Source organism: Octodon degus, unplaced genomic scaffold, assembly GCF_000260255.1.
Source record: "Octodon degus isolate 3935 unplaced genomic scaffold, OctDeg1.0 scaffold00056, whole genome shotgun sequence".
NCBI classification, from domain to species: Eukaryota; Metazoa; Chordata; class Mammalia; order Rodentia; family Octodontidae; genus Octodon; species Octodon degus.
This window is the reverse complement of record NW_004524632.1, coordinates 11,098,228-11,113,587: the sequence shown is the minus strand read 5'-3', so window position 1 is coordinate 11,113,587 and position 15,360 is coordinate 11,098,228. Positions and strand designations below refer to the sequence as shown.

The 15,360-nt window shown below is 57.8% G+C and overlaps 2 protein-coding genes across 3 annotated transcripts in view; one reads left to right on the top strand and one right to left on the bottom strand.

The window, feature by feature from the left end:
* Ezh1 (enhancer of zeste 1 polycomb repressive complex 2 subunit) overlaps positions 1 to 15,360 on the top strand; it is a 28,039-nt gene that overhangs the window by 4,767 nt on the left and 7,912 nt on the right. Inside the window, exons 5-19 of one of the 2 annotated variants that reach the window (XM_023717921.1) lie at positions 260 to 436; positions 2,105 to 2,207; positions 2,491 to 2,654; positions 2,787 to 2,878; positions 5,502 to 5,682; positions 6,502 to 6,698; positions 7,271 to 7,362; positions 8,125 to 8,165; positions 8,426 to 8,551; positions 9,722 to 9,900; positions 9,984 to 10,079; positions 10,160 to 10,241; positions 10,676 to 10,756; positions 11,132 to 11,216; positions 11,361 to 11,572. In XM_023717921.1, the coding sequence (XP_023573689.1) occupies positions 260 to 436; positions 2,105 to 2,207; positions 2,491 to 2,654; positions 2,787 to 2,878; positions 5,502 to 5,682; positions 6,502 to 6,698; positions 7,271 to 7,362; positions 8,125 to 8,165; positions 8,426 to 8,551; positions 9,722 to 9,900; positions 9,984 to 10,079; positions 10,160 to 10,241; positions 10,676 to 10,756; positions 11,132 to 11,216; positions 11,361 to 11,421 (1,757 nt within the window). In that variant the 3' untranslated portion in view covers positions 11,422 to 11,572. Of the gene's footprint in view, positions 1 to 259; positions 437 to 2,104; positions 2,208 to 2,490; positions 2,655 to 2,786; positions 2,879 to 5,501; positions 5,683 to 6,501; positions 6,699 to 7,270; positions 7,363 to 8,124; positions 8,166 to 8,425; positions 8,552 to 9,721; positions 9,901 to 9,983; positions 10,080 to 10,159; positions 10,242 to 10,675; positions 10,757 to 11,131; positions 11,217 to 11,360; positions 11,573 to 15,360 lie in introns of those variants that run through there. The other variant, XM_004633792.2, reaches the window with a different exon arrangement.
* Cntnap1 (contactin associated protein 1) overlaps positions 13,268 to 15,360 on the bottom strand; it is a 10,871-nt gene continuing 8,778 nt past the window's right edge. Inside the window, exons 21-24 of the mRNA XM_004633916.2 lie at positions 14,949 to 15,042; positions 14,582 to 14,827; positions 14,438 to 14,485; positions 13,268 to 13,641 (exon numbers count right to left, since the gene is read on the bottom strand). Coding sequence (XP_004633973.1) covers positions 13,313 to 13,641; positions 14,438 to 14,485; positions 14,582 to 14,827; positions 14,949 to 15,042 — 717 coding nt within the window. The 3' untranslated portion in view covers positions 13,268 to 13,312. The remainder of the gene's footprint in view (positions 13,642 to 14,437; positions 14,486 to 14,581; positions 14,828 to 14,948; positions 15,043 to 15,360) is intronic.

Below are 15,360 nucleotides of genomic sequence, written 5' to 3'. Positions count from 1 at the left end.
GGACCACGGTTTGATCCCCAGCACCACATGCCAGCCAGCCCCCGCCCCCTGGTGGGCTGAGCTGGCGCCACACACACACACACACACACACACACACACACACAAATTAAAAAAAAAGAGGCGGGTGCTGACGTCCTGCCCTCCCGCTGGCCTGTCCATTAGGACGTGCTCCGAGGGCCACAGGACACAGCCTGCTGTGCAGGCCATGGGGTGGCAACGCCTGCTCACTGCTGCTGCCTCTCCTCCTCCCTGGTTTCAGATATGATCCCTGGCTCCGTCCTCATCAGCGACGCCGTCTTCCTGGAGCTGGTGGACGCCCTGAATCAGCACTCGGATGAGGAGGAGGAAGGACACAATGATGCTGGGGATGGAAAACAGGGCGATGGCCAAGAGGACCTGCCCATGACACGGAAGAGAAAGCGACATGCTGTTGAGGGTGCGCAGCCCTGTCCCCAGATGTTCCTTGTTTTTAATTTGAGGTAGCACACTTCTGTGTAGCTCAGGCTGGCTTTGAACTCACAACCCTCCTGCCTCAGCCTCCCACATGTGGGCTTCTGGGTACTCGCCACCATGCCTGGCTTTCCATGCGTGCCTTTCCGTGGTCCGCCTTGAGAAGGCTGTGACCAGGAGCCGAGGGCTTCAGAGGGAATGAGCGGAGTCCTGGGGGGGGGGTGTTGCTGGAGTGTTTGGGAGTGTTTCATTCTACGCTTAAGAGTTAACACAGGGGCTGGTGAGATGGCTCAGTGGTCTAAAGCATCTACTTAGAACAAGCTTAGCAAAGCACAGGGACCGCAGTTCAATCCCCCAGCACCACATGCCAGCCATCCCCGCCCCCTGGTGGGCTGAGCTGGCCACACACACACACACATAAATAAATAAAAAATTAAAAAAAAAAAAAAAAAGAGTTAACACAGCATTTTTGGTTATGCAAAACAGTGCTGCGCTCTTTATTTAATCTTGAAGAATCCTGAGCTTCTTCCCAGGTCAGCAATACTGTTTTGGGCCTTGTTCTGCATGTGTCACCTCAGTGTGGAGTGTCCAGGGACACAGTGTCTCTCACTGTCCCATGGTTACAGTGTCAGCATGGTGACAGGATTGTTCTGTGCCCAGTGCTCTCCTTGAAAACCTTTTCCTCCTCCAAATTCAAATGGGAGCTGTGGATTTGCTTGACAGTATATTAGGTTGGACAGAGTAGCTCTCATTTAAAATGCTGTGAGAGTGGGCCGGGGAGATGGCTCAGTGGAATAAGTGCTTCCCTGGCAAGCGCAAGGGTCTGAGTTCAATCCCCTGTTCTGCAAAATAAATAAATAAATAAAAATAAAATAAAATGCTGTGACAGACCAGCTGTTGTGGCACAGCTTGTCATCCCAGGCTGAGGCAGGAGGACTGCAAGTCCAAGTCCAGCGTGGGCTACTTAGTGACTCAGACACTTTCTCAACATTTTTAAAAAGGGCTGGGACTAGAGCTCAGAGAGCCCTGGGTTCAGTCCTGAGTGCCAGGAAAGAAAAAAAAGACAAAAACAATTTGTGTGACAAAAAAGGTGGAACGGGGTCTGGTAAGATGGCTCAGTGGTCTAAAGCACCTACTTAGAACAAGCTGAGCTAAGCAAAACACAGGGACCACGGTTTGATCCCCAGCACCACATGCCAGCCAGCCCTGCCCCCTGGTGGACTGAGCTGGCCACACACACACACATTAAAAAAAAAAAGATGGAACAGTTTTGTTCCCGTGCCCTGATAATAGCATTCAAAAGGGTTTCTTTCTTTCTTTCTTTCTTTCTTTTTTTTTTTTTTTTTTTTTTTTTTTTTTTTTTTGTGTGTGTGTGTGTGTTTTGTATTTTTGGGAAGGTTCTACAGGGTGTTCAGGGTCCCACTACTCAATCAGGCTCCTAGTGATCCGCCTGTTTACAGCCTCCCAAGAGCTGGGATTAGGGGCTTGTGCCACCACGCCCAGTCTCAATGGCCCCCTCTCAGCACACTCCAGGGGTGGGCCAGCATGGCACACCAGGAATGAAACCCCAGCCACTGCATCTGGCTAAGCAGGCACTTTAATCTGCTGAGCTGTTTGACCGGCCCTTTCTTATTTATTATTCAAACCCATTTAGGCAGCAAAAAGAGCTCCAAGAAGCAGTTCCCCAATGACATGATCTTCAGCGCCATTGCTTCCATGTTCCCCGAGAGTGGCGTCCCGGATGATATGAAGGAGAGGTGGGCAGCTGCCATCCGGCTAGAGGGCCAGTACAGCGAGCTTTGGTCAGGGTGGAAGACGCGCTCTCCGCCCGCAACACCCTGGTAGCCCTTCCTCCCCTTCTTCCCCAAGAAGCTTGAGCCCTGCCCCGTTGGCAGCCTTTGAGCCTCTCTGCACTGCGCTGGCGCCCCGCCCTGGCAGCCCAGCCTGGCCACCTCCTGTGCCCACTCCAAGCCCATTCCAGACCGACCGGGCTGGCCGTGCACATGACCCCAAGGGATGCCCTGGCCCTTTGGCCCCCAGGTACCGGGAGCTGACAGAGATGTCGGACCCCAACGCGCTCCCGCCGCAGTGCACGCCCAACATCGACGGCCCCAACGCCAAGTCTGTGCAGCGCGAGCAGTCCCTGCACTCCTTCCACACGCTGTTCTGCCGCCGCTGCTTCAAGTACGACTGCTTCCTGCACCGTGAGTGGCCACCGCTGCTGCGCCCCGCCCCGCCCCGCCTGTGCACCCCGCCTTCCAGTCGCCCCGTGAGGAGAGGCTGCTGGGGACAGGGCAGGGCTAGACCCCGGAAACACTGCAGTCCTTCCCTCGCAGCTTTCCACGCCACCCCGAACGTGTACAGACGGAAGAACAAAGAAATCAAGATTGAGCCGGAGCCCTGTGGCTCGGAATGCTTCCTTCTGCTGGTGAGTTCTCAGCTCGGGCTTCTGGCACCAGGGGCCGTGGGCCAGCGGAGCCGGGCGCAGCATCCAGCGTGTTGGCGACGTTGCAAGTGAGACTTGGCGTCAGCTGTGATGTTCAGAATCTGGAACTCCGTTCCTGGGTTTGAAGCAGAGTGTCAGGGATGCAGGTCGCTGGCGGAGCACCTGCCTATATGGCCAAGGTCCCAGGTTCAAGTCCCATCCTCAGTGCAATAGCTTTGGCCTGTCATTTTAGTGGGGTTTTTTTGTTTTGTTTGTGGGCTGTCATTTTAGCAAGAGGGCTGGGAAGATAGCTCAGTGGCTTAAGTGCTTTCCTGGCAAGTGCAAGGCCCAGAGATGGATCCCCAGTACCAAAATAAAAAGTCCAGAATAATTGTATTTTTAGCAGACAGCAGAAGGAGGTGGTAGAGTGTGCTGTTTGGTACACATCTGGGAAATGGACCGCCTAGTAACCATAGGAAGGACACAATAAATGGACATCAGCTTATTTTTGCCCCTGACGTGCAGTGACCCCCTACTGTATCAAGGCTCCTAGGGTCCATGGTCTCATTTGCACCTCTCCCTGAGACCCTGAGCTAGATGCGGGGTCTGTAGAAGCTGAGTATGCACCCCTTGGGTGTGATTAAGCCCGTGGTAGCTAAGTGACAGGCACACAGCAGCACTCTGAGAGGCTGAGACGGAATCGAAAGCCGGAGCTCAGCTGGGCAACTTCATAAGACTGTCCAAGTGCGAGGTGAAAGGACAGGCTGTACCTCAGAGGTGTAAAACACCACCGACCCCCCCACGCCACCCTCACCCTGTGCCCCCTGAGGTACCATGTGTGGCCCAGCTGCTGTTCAGCCAGCACCGGGCGTGTGCACTTGCTCAGCTCGAAGAGATCCTGCTTGTAGCACCTGCTTGACTGTGGCGGGGACAGGAGTGCACCTGCGGATGCCGTGCTGGGCTGTGGCCCCGTCTCTCTTCCCTAAGACAAGGGCGCTGCCAAAGCAGGCTCGGAAAGTTGGCTAAGGACTCGGCCTTGTTCCTCTCCACAGAGGTCTTTTGTGAAAGGCTGAGAGCACTCAGTCTGAGGAACCACGTCCCCTGGCTTGCTGAGAACGCTTTCCCTCCCCTCTCAGCCCTGGAGTCTGAGCCCACGGTCTTTGCACTGTGCTGCATGACCATGACCAGCCCTGCTCTGTTCCTTCTCCTCCCCTCCCCTCTCTCTTCTCTTGACCCAGGGTCTAAGGGTCACTAAGTCCCTAAATTTGCTGAGCTGGGCTCTAACTTGTGATGCCCCTGCTGCTTACAGGTGTACCCCACTGCATCCATATTTTTAATTTCAAATGAGTCTACCACTTTTTTTTTTTTTTTTTTAATAGTTCCAGGATAGTCCACATTTTTAAATTTTGTTTTGTTTTGGATTTTGAGACCAGGTTTTGCTATGTAGTTCAGAGTGGCCTTGAACTCATTATGTAGCTCAGGCTGGCCTGGAACAAACCACAATCCTCCTGCCTCAACCTCTTGAGTGCTGGAAGGACAGGCATGTGCCGCCACACCTGGCAACAGTTGAGATTTATGTTTAGGGTACCACTTGTTCCTTTAATCCCCTACTTCCCATATCCTGGAAGTTAGCTTTGGAGGCTTGATTTTTGTCTGGGGGATTATTCTGATTGTGACTCCTTGAGATCCTACTTCCCACTGGCACAAGGAGCCATGCTCTTAGTTCATTTCAAACTGCTCTTCCTTGGGCCCTGAACGCCCTTGTGACCATCATCCCTCTAGTGGGGTGCGGTGTCCAGAAGCAGTCTTCGGAAAGCACACCAGCGAGGAGAGTTTAGCAATGAAGCGGAGTTGTTTGGCCATGAAAAATAGATGGGATGGAGTCCGGAGTTCACGTGAGGCTTGGCAAGCTTGGAAACTGGAGACAGTGTGACGGTGCACAAGTGGGGCATCACGCGATTTTATTTCATGGGACAGTGGGAAGGGCGGCAGCCGTGTCATAGTCTTGGCACTGTGGGGGGCCGAGGCAGGGGAAGCCCGGCCCAGATGCTTTAACAACTTAAATCTTGGGGCTGGCGAGATAGCTCAGTGGTCTGAAGCACCTGCTTAGGCCAGCATGCAGGACCTTGGCTCGATCCCCAGCACCGCATGCCACGCCAGCCCTACCCCCAGGGTGGGCTGAGCTGACCATAAAAAAAACCTTAAATCTTTTTTTTTTTTTTTTTTGAACTCAGGACCTTGTGCTTGTCAGGCAAGCACTTATTCTACTGAGCTATCTCCCCGGCCCTAACAACTTAAATCTTTAAAAAACTTTTGAAGCAGTGGGGACACAGTTTGGCCTGCTCCCTGGCTGGACAGGTCTCCAGCAGCCAGTGGCCCTCCTGTCAGGCCTTGCCACATGCCTGCAGGCTGCACTCAGATTGCAGACAGCTGTGCGCACAGTCCAGGGCTTGTGGGGCAACCCTGAGTGTCAGTGTGTGCCTGTAGGTGCCTGTCACTCTGTCCTCTCATCCTGTGGCAACACACGGAGGTGGCAGGGCAGTGTGCAGGCCCGGTCACTGCAGGGTACAGCCAGTGCTTGGGTCCAGGTGGCACATGTGGCAGGCTCAGGGCCCTGTCATTGTAGGAGGGCGCCAAGGAGTATGCTGTCCTCCACAACCCGCGCTCCAAGTGCTCCGGGCGCAGGCGGCGGCGGCACCACGGGGTCAGCACTTCTTGCCCCAGTGCTTCTACCTCCACTGTGGCTGAGACAAAGGAAGGGGACAGTGACAGGGACACGGGCAACGACTGGGCCTCCAGCTCTTCAGGTACAGTTGGCCATTGTGATGTTGTTTTCTCTCCATGAAAGAACTTGGGACCTCTTACTCGGCACACCTTTACCTTTTAGAAATTGTCCCTGCAGGGTGTGGGGGTGCACATTTGTCATCCCAGCACACAGGAGGCTGAAGCAGGAGGATGAGGGTCTCGTTCAAGTCCAGCCTGGGCTACGTAGTCTTTTTTTTTTTTTTTTTTTTTGGCAGAACCGAGGATTGAACTCAGTCGCTTGCACTTGCCAGGGAAGCACTTATTCCACTGAGCCATCTCTCTGGTCTCTTATATAGTCTTGAACAACATGAGACCCTGGGGCTGGGGAGATGGCTCAGTAGGATAAGCGCTTGACTGGCAAACGCAAGGATCTGAGTTCAATCCCCGGTTCCGCAAAAAAAAAAAACAAAAACATGAGACCCTGTCTCAAAAAACAAAATTGTTAATTCTTGAATTTTCAAGTGACCCAGTGGGCAGTAGAGATGGGAAATCTTTTTTTTTTTTTTTTTTTTAATGAGTTTAGGACATGGTGTACAGGGTCTTACTACATAGATCAGACTTACAGTGACCCTCTTGTTACCAGCCTCCCAAGTGCAGGGGTGACAGGCACGCGCCAGCACACCCAGTCTCAGTGGCCGCGTCGGCTCGCCCGTCGGGTTCGGCTGCGCTCTGCGTGCGCAGGCGCTGTGGTCCGCCCACCATTGGCCGGCTCTTTTCATTCTTAACTCCTCTGCACCTTGAAGTGGATTCAGGTGCTTCAGGCTTCTGACTCACTGCTGCTGACGGCAGCGTCACGCTCTTCTCTGCCCATCCTTGCCCAGAGGCCAACTCGCGCTGCCAGACTCCCACGAAGCAGAAGGCCAGCCCCGCGCCCGCCCAGCTCTGTGTGGTCGAGGCCCCGTCTGAACCCGTGGAGTGGACGGGGGCCGAGGAGTCGCTGTTCCGCGTCTTCCACGGCACCTACTTCAACAACTTCTGCTCCATTGCCCGGCTCCTGGGCACCAAGACGTGCAAGCAGGTGCCGTCCCCTTGGTCTCGTCAGGTTGTGCATCTCGGGCGCAGTCCTCAGGAGCGAGGCCCTGGGGACACAGCCCTGCGCACCCCTGCCTGCCGCTCCTGGGTGGCCTGCGCCGGCCGCTGCTCGCCGTGGCTTCCTACTTCCTTTTGGAGCGCACACCCCGCGCCGCGCCTGCTGTCCGGGCCGGACTCCGGAGGGCCGCAGCGGCCGGCAGCAGGCCGGCGTGCGCAGAAGCACCAGTGCTCCGAAGCAGCTTCCCCGCGCGGGTGCTCGGGCGCATGCCCGCAATCCTGCCGTTCAGGAGGGCGCACGCTGCAGGCCCGCCGGAGGGCTCATCCCTTCCGCGAGAGGAGGGCCGGGGCTGCTGCGGGGGGCAGCGCCGGGCTCGGCCTGGGGGGAGAGCACGCTGGTGCTCCAGCAGGGGGCGCTGGTGCTCGGCCCTGGCCGGCCTGTGGCAGCCAGCTGGGAGCCTGAGGTCGCCTGTGCCCTCTCCTGGGCCACAGAGCGGGTGGTGGGCAGCCCAGGGCCCTGGGGCTCTGCCCCTTCCTGTGAGCCCCGCTGGCTTCCCGCAGGTCTTCCAGTTTGCGGTGAAGGAATCGCTCATACTGAAGCTGCCCACCCACGAGCTCATGAACCCCTCGCAGAAGAAGAAGAGGAAGCACAGGCAGGTGCCGCGGCCGAGCTGGGTGTCGCCGGGCGGGCGGGGCGGGGCGGGGTTCCCTGGCCTGCAGGCAGCACCCCGGCGCCGCGGTGGTGCGTGGCCACCTCCTGTCCCGTGTGCCCAGCCGAGCCTGCTCATTTCCTCCGTGCCAGGCGCGTGTTGTTTTTGGAGCTGAGTAATAACGCTGCCTTGTGGCCAGCTCAGTTTCCGGATGACTGTCATGGGGGGGGGGGAGGCAGCACAGCTCGTGGAAGGGGTGCCCCTCTTCAAGTCCTTGATTCTGTGACTCCCCCAAGTCTCGTCCTCTGCAGAAATGTGGTCTGAAATGGGAGCTGCACAATAAGCCCGTAGGCCAGGCGTCGTGGCAGTGCCCGTGAGCCCAGCACTCTAGGAAGCTGAAGCAGGAGGATCCCTTTTAGCCCAGCCTGCGCAGCTTAGTGAAGTAGTGAGACCCTGTCTCCAGATAAAAAAAGGGGCTGGAAGTTTCGCTCAGAACCAAGGCCCTGGGTTCAGTCCCTAACACCACAGAAATACCACACTTGGCCTTGGCTTTGTCAGTGCCTTTGTTGTAGGTGTTGGGGAAGGTCTGGGTTGCGAGGTGGAGCAGGCCGCTGGACCTCAGTGGGCTCTGGTGTGAGCAGTAGCAGTAGGGACCCCAGGTGGGGCATGGGAGGGTGCCCTGCTGTCACCAGCCCGTGTCCTGCTGCCGCCTCCCTGCGTCTGGGAGTCCTTGGGCCAGGCCGTGCCTCATCTTTTCTCTCACAGGTTGTGGGCTGCACACTGTAGGAAAATTCAGCTGAAGAAAGGTAAGTGCCGGGCTGTGTGGGCCCGCGGTCAGGCCATCTGGACTGGCCCAGCCCGAGACCCTGAGCCCCACTGCCTGGGTGGCCCCACAGTTCTGCGGGCTCTGTCTGGCCCTGTGCCATCCCCAGGCCCGTTGGAAGGTAGCCTGGCCTGTGGTCTTGGCTCCCCCTCTTTCTGTGGCCCCAGAGGACCTGAGCAGGGCCTGAGCCCAGCCAGGAGTGGGAGGCTGCCCTGCGCCATAGCGCCTCCTTCCGTTTTCTAGACAACAGTGCCACACAAGTGTACAACTACCAGCCCTGCGACCACCCGGACAGGCCCTGCGACAGCACCTGCCCCTGCATCATGACCCAGAATTTCTGCGAGAAGTTCTGCCAGTGCAACCCAGACTGTAAGAGCCCAGGCGCCCTCTGCCCGCCTCGCACTGGCTGCACAGGAGCTGGCCAGCCCTCGGCCCAGAAATGAGCTGCTGGAGATCTGGAGTTCTGGGGTTTTGTTGTTGATGTTGTTCTGTTTTTTTGCTTTTTCAAGAGACACACAGAGTTGGTGTGGTGGCACAGGCTTGTAATCCCTGATCCCAGCACTCAGGAGGCTGAGGCAGGAGGATCTGGACTGTGTAACAAGACCATCTCTTAAATCAAAATAATAATAATTTTTTTTTAACTACAGAGGTGTGCCTCGCTGTGCTGTCCAGGCCGGCCTGAGTTCGCGGTGCAGCAGTCCTTCTGCGCCTCCCCAGACACTGTGCCCCTCGTCTGGCTGTGTAGCTCATAAAGCCCCAGGCTGCTGGCTCACTGTGCTTCCTAGTGCTCTCCAGGGGAAACCGAGAGAGAGGCTGGGGAGTTCTTCCTCCCAGTGCAGTCAGTTTCTCTTTTCAGGAAGTTGCTTGGAAGGTTCTGTGGCTCAGCCTGGTGGCACACTGCAGTCTCGGCCCTCAGCAGGCTGAGGCAGGATCGCTTGGGCCTGAGAACTCTAGATGGGCCAGAGTGATTTTAGGTATTTTTTTTAAATCTGAGATTGCTGCAGTCATGATTCTGTTTATGTCGTTTTACTGTACCAGCTGGCATTTTAATACCAGGTAGGCGATGAGAGCCTGGGAGTCGGCAGAGGGTAAGAGCAGCTTGCTCCCCCCGGTCCTGAGCCAGGCAGGTGGCAGCAGCCCCAGCTTGCAGGCACTGGTGTCACGGGCCTGCGTCTGCCCCTCCTCCCCAGGGCAGATAGCATCTAACCACAGTGGCCGAGCTGGGGAGGCCGTGGGTGGAGGAGGCGGCTGCAGGCGCAGCTGTTGGGCCTCTCAGAATGACACTTGTTTTGATGGCGGGGACCTGGTAGTGAGGAGCGCTGATTTCCTCCCTCCTGCCTCCCTCCCACTTCTGCCACCACAGTGGTGCTCTGGGAGTCACTTGCTGGTCACGCCTGCTTTTGTGACTTTGCAGGCCCCAGAGACAACACAAGTGGGTGCTGGGCAGGAGCAGCCCTCGTGGGCCGGGCCCTTCAGCTCCACTTTGCTGGGCCCCGAGTTCCTGTGTGCCCCCCTCACCTGCCAGGTCTCCCCGACCAGGTCAGAACCGCTTCCCTGGCTGCCGATGCAAGACCCAGTGCAACACCAAGCAGTGTCCTTGCTACCTGGCGGTGCGCGAGTGCGACCCCGACCTGTGCCTCACCTGCGGGGCCTCAGACCACTGGGACTCCAAGGTGGTGTCTTGCAAAAACTGCAGCATCCAGCGTGGCCTCAAGAAGGTGCAGCCCTGGCTTTCCCTGCCCCCGCCCCCCTCCCCTCGCCCACCTGCGCTGTGCCTGCTCAGCTCTGCCCTGTCCCCCAGCACCTGCTGCTGGCCCCCTCGGACGTGGCTGGCTGGGGCACCTTCATCAAGGAGTCCGTGCAGAAGAACGAGTTCATCTCCGAGTACTGTGGCGAGGTGAGCCCTCAGAGGGCCCCGCAGGGATGCAGCCTGCTCTGCCCTCCAGGTGCCCTCAGCTGCCCTTTCTCTGTCACCAGCTCATCTCCCAGGACGAGGCTGACCGGCGGGGGAAGGTCTACGACAAGTACATGTCCAGCTTCCTCTTCAACCTCAACAATGGTGCGCTGCGGCAGCAGCCTGTCCTCCATGCTAACCTCACCAATGTGTGCAAAGGGGGCCTCGGTCCTGACCTCCCTGCCCAGCAGAGGGGAAGAGGGCATCCATGATTCTGGCGAGAGGGTGGATGCAAACAGAGGGCCCCCCAAGGCAGATTGCCGTGTCCCCAGAGTCCCTGGGCTGACTGCAGAGCCCCTGGGCTGGCCGATGCCATCCAAGTGGATGGCCCCATTGCCGATGGCCTGTTTGGCTTTTTTGAGACTGTTTTGTTGTGGAGTTTGGGCTGGCCTTGAGCTCATGGTGATCCTCCCGCCTCAGCCTCCCATATGCTGGGGTGACTGGCATGTACCAGCACACCTGGCCTCTGCCTGACTTTCTGGTCTAAAGGTGCTTGCACTCCTGGGGATGCTTATGGCTGTCTTTGGTCCCCTCTGCAGATTTTGTGGTGGATGCTACTCGGAAAGGAAACAAAATCCGATTTGCCAACCATTCAGTGAACCCCAACTGCTATGCCAAAGGTGGGCTCCTGGGGCCTTGGGATGGGGCGCTTTCCACCACCACAGTCCCTGCTGTTGTCACTGAGTTTTTATCCAAAGATAATCATGATTAACATCTAGGATCGTTTTAGGTCTCAGTTCTGTCATCTGCCTTCTTCACTGGTGACAGACACCATCTCCCACAGACGTGATTTGAAGATAGGTCTAATAGCTCAGCCAGGAATGTCAGCTCTGTGTGCCTGAGCCCTGGTTCAGTCTCTAGTACAGGGAAAAAAGTCTCTGCCATGGGCAGCCGCAGGCGGCACGGTTCCTGCTGCCTCACTGCTTTGTGACAGGGGAGCGGGCCTTGTCCCTCCCCACACAGTGACGGGACCTCCTGCCTCTGGCACTTTGCAGTGGTCATGGTGAATGGCGATCACCGCATCGGCATCTTCGCCAAGAGGGCGATCCAGGCCGGCGAAGAACTCTTCTTTGACTACAGGTGAATGTCCCTGGGGGGTGGCCAGGTGCAGCCGGGGTAGAGGGGCAGCAGTGCAGAGACTGGCTAGGGGTGGTAGGCTGAGAGGGTGAAAGGGCTGCACCCCTTCTCAGTGCCGGGCTGGCCTGAGTGACCGCATCCCACCAGGTACAGCCAAGCTGATGCCCTCAAGTATGTGGGCATCGAGCGGGAGGCGGATGTCCTGTAGCGTTCCTACCGTGCTGCAGCACCACCTCGCTTCCGTGCACGCTGCTGCTGCTGAGCCTGCACCCTACTCCACGCCAAGAGCTACACCCTGGGGGACCCCACAGCCTCCTGAGGGGATGCGGCCAGCGAGATCTGTAGGCTGTGCCTCGGCTGTGGCAGCAGAGGTCTGCTAGTGGCCTCCGTCCCTGCCCACGGGGCTCACTGGCCGGGCGCAGGTGTCTAAGAGGCCCTGTCCCGGAACCTCACAGGCAGCAGCTGTGAAGGGCCGCAAACCGTCGTCTTCCTGCTTCTGCTCCTGGCAGATGGCCCTGCCCCTCCCCAGGTCCTGCTGAGCACCTTGGCCTGGACCTGGCACAGCAGGCCATCCTCGGCCTCTGGGAAGCGGGTACCCCACGGAGGGGGGCCCAGGCTCAGGCTGCCTGTGGGGAGTGAGTGGCCATGGTCAGGCTAAGTCCCGTGTGAGGATGCACGGGCCACTGTCTTGGGGACTCCTGCAGAGCTAAGCACTTTATTCTTTAAGGGGCCTCTGGGGCCCTCCAGCTCCTACTCGGGGAGAAGGAAGGAACCCCAGCTTTCGAGTTCACTCCACCCCACCCCCAGTGGGGTAGAGGTGGCCGCCCCAGCTCTTTTTCTCTCTCCACCCGTGGGTGTCCTGCGGAAGTGCACTCCCCCAACTGCCTCTGGAGGCCTGCATAGGATGCACATGTGCATGTGCACAATGTAGTGGGGCGCCGTGCTGCGCTCTGCACGTGTCCAGTGTGCCCAGCAGCCCCCTGGTGACAGGGCCTACATGCACGTGGCTTGGTGCAGAATGAAGGAGGCTGTGCATGGCTCAGTTGTGGGGAGCAGAGGAAGAGCCTCGGGGTGGGACGGGATTCTCCACGCCACCCACTGCGCCCAATCTGTGTCCTGGGGTTCCCTCCTGTCGGTGACGGGTCCACATGCACGCGCGCACGCACACACACACGGTCCCTGGTCTCAGGCTGGATGGTGAGCAGCCATCGCCAGTGAATTCAGCACTTTACTGTCCTGTGGCTTGTGACCTCTTCCTAATAAAGTGTTGGTGCCACCTGGGCAGACTGCCTGCCAAGTGCTTGGGGCTGGGTCAGGGCCTGGGCAGCCTGCGCTGAGCTGGGATGGGGGCTCGGATCGCTTGGAATTCCTGCGCCTCTGGCCTGCTCCCATCATGTCCACCCACACCTCACATGACCAGGCGCTGCCACCACACAGACTGCTCCGCCCCTCACTTTATTGGAGGCCGAGTGGTCAGCAGGACCAAGGTGGCCGGCCTGAACCGGCCCAGGGCAACCCACTGAGCTGCTCTTTTATATATAAACATAATTTAAAAAATTAGAGTGCTGTATAGGGCTTCTCTAGACGGACTTTGCAACAAAGGACGTACAAAGAAGTGGCATGTCCAGCAGGGAGGGCGCCTCATGCACTGGGCCCGGGCCGGCCTGGCCGGCAGTGGTGCAAGTCATGGCTTTGGCTCAAGCGCGAAGCGGCAGAGGTGCTAAGGTGCTAAGCTGAGGCTCATGGCCTCACGTGAGAACTGAGGGAAGGGGCCTGGAGGATGGGGAAGCCTGTGCCCACAGGAGAGGATCGGGTGGAAGCGGCCAGGCCAGGGAGGGTATGGCCCCACTCCGGTGCCCTGTGACGGTGTGGCTGGGCACAAAAGGCTGGCAGGAAGGGTCCGGCGCTACCCTGGGCTTCTCCGCAGGCCCAGGGCAGAGCACAGGACACTGGCCTCGGCAGTGTGTCTCGGCCACCCTGTTGGTCCCGTCTGTACTTCTGTCCACCAGGCCTGCAGCAGGGGACCATCTGGGTGGGAGGGTGGGGGTCGGCAGCATTGGGGGTCCACAGAAGGTGGGCTTTGTCCCTGAAGCTTCCAGTCATTCCGACCTGGACTCCTCCAGGATCTGGGGCAGGTTCTGATCCCGGGGGGCTGGGGCTGGAGCTGGGGCCCGGGCTCGGGCCACAGTGGGGGCTGGGGCTGGGGTTGGAGCCTGGGCTGGGCCCGGAGCGGGGGTTGGAACCTGGGCTGGACTTGAGGCAGGAGCCTGGGCTGGGCCCGAGGCAGGCAGGGGTGCTTTGCCGCCTGGTTGGTAGTTGTGTGTGGCCTTGGGCTCGTTGGTGTGGTAGGAGCCCTTGTAACGATGGTTTTGCAAATAGAAGAGCACCAGCAGCCCCACCAGCCCCAGCAGCAGGAAGGCCACCAGAACTGCAGAGGAAAGGGGCGCTCAGGAAGCTCGTGGGGGATTCCCCAGCACAGCTGTGCACGCATGTGTACAGAGGTCTCGGCCTGCAGAGCACATGGGACTGCGCCAGCAGGTCCCCACTCCAAGCCACCCCCTAAGAGTTTCTGGCTTAGCCCTGGCAAACTAGTGTTTATTGCTGTACCCATATCTCCTTGTCCTTTAGCTGCAGATAGATATATATATGTATTTTTTTTCTTTTTGTGGTACCAGGGATTGAACTCAGTACCCTGCGCTTGCCAGGCAAGCACTTACTCCACTGAGCTATCTCCCCAGCCTGCAGCTATGTTTTAAGAATAAAATTTTAAATGCTCCGCAAGCCAGGTACAGTCTGCATGCCTCTAACCCTAGCACTTGGGAGGCATAGGCAGGAAGATTTCAAGTTCAGGGCCAGCCTGAGTGACACTGAAACCCTGTCTCAAAGAAAAAGGAAAGAACGAAATGAAAAAAACTATAGCATCTAGCTGGGCACACACTTGAAATCCTAGCACTCAGGAGGCTGAGGCAGGAGGATCCATTTGAGTTTGGGGCCAGCCTGGGCCATATAGTAAATTTAAGGCCTTAACAAGATGGAAAGACCTTGTCAAAAAAAAAAAAAAAAAAAAAAAAAAAAAAAAAAAATCGGGCCAGCAAGGTAAATCAGGGATCTAAAGCGCCTGCTTAGGCAAGCTTGGGTAACCTCAGGGACTGAGGCTCGATCCCTACATGCCACACCAGCTCCACCCCCAGGGCAGGTTCAGGTTAGGGGTCTGAGCTACTTACAGCCTAGGAGGATGGCGACCCATCCATCATCGTGGTAGTACAGGAAGTCTGGGGAGACAGCACAGCTAGACACCTGCAGGAAAAACACCACCTCCCCACCCCGCTGCAGCCCTCCCTCCCCAACCATGCTAGCCAGGACTGTACCTGGGGGCAGGTACCAGGGGTCGAGCTCGGGGGGCACCTCGGAGACCAGGCGGGGCATGGCGCCACAGTTGGACTCAGCCAGCTCCCCCTGCACGCGGAGTGCCTCGGCCAGCTCCGCAGTCATGGGCCTTGGGCTGCGAAAGTGGGTCTTGAGAGGGGCCACGTTGTTGAAGCGGACGCCGGACAGACAGCCCGAGAATCCTGGGCTGTTGTAACGCTGGATCTCAGGGTCGATGATGCCTGTCTCTGAGGGACAGTGGGCCCAGAGAGAGAGGCTTGGACCCCAAGGAGCATGGCCCTCCCATCCTCGGGCCACTGCTCCCCCCCACCCCCGCCAGGGCCCAGCAGCCTTGCCCATGCAGCTCACCCATCACGCGGCCCAGGTACAAGGCCTTGGGCGAGTCCAGCTGGCTGTCCACCAGCAGCGAGAACTTCTGCTCTGTCAGTGGGAAGTAGTCCACCTGTGGGCAGGGCCAGGGAGAGGCCGGCAGCTGCCGGCTGGGCAAGCTCTGGCTCCGGCCCCACACTGAGCTTGGGGATGCCACTTAAAAACTCATCCCAGCACTCTGGGAGGCTGAGGTAGGAGGGCTGCAAGTGAGAGCTCAGCCTGGGCCACTGAGATAAGTTCGACCTCTTTCAAATTTTAAAAATAAATAAATAAATGAAACAAGGGCTGGAGTTCATTGTGAAGGGGGAAAAGTGAAAAACCTGATTTTTCTTTTTTTTAATTTTATTTATCTATTTGTGTGTGTGTGTGTGTGTGTGTGTGTGTGTGTGTG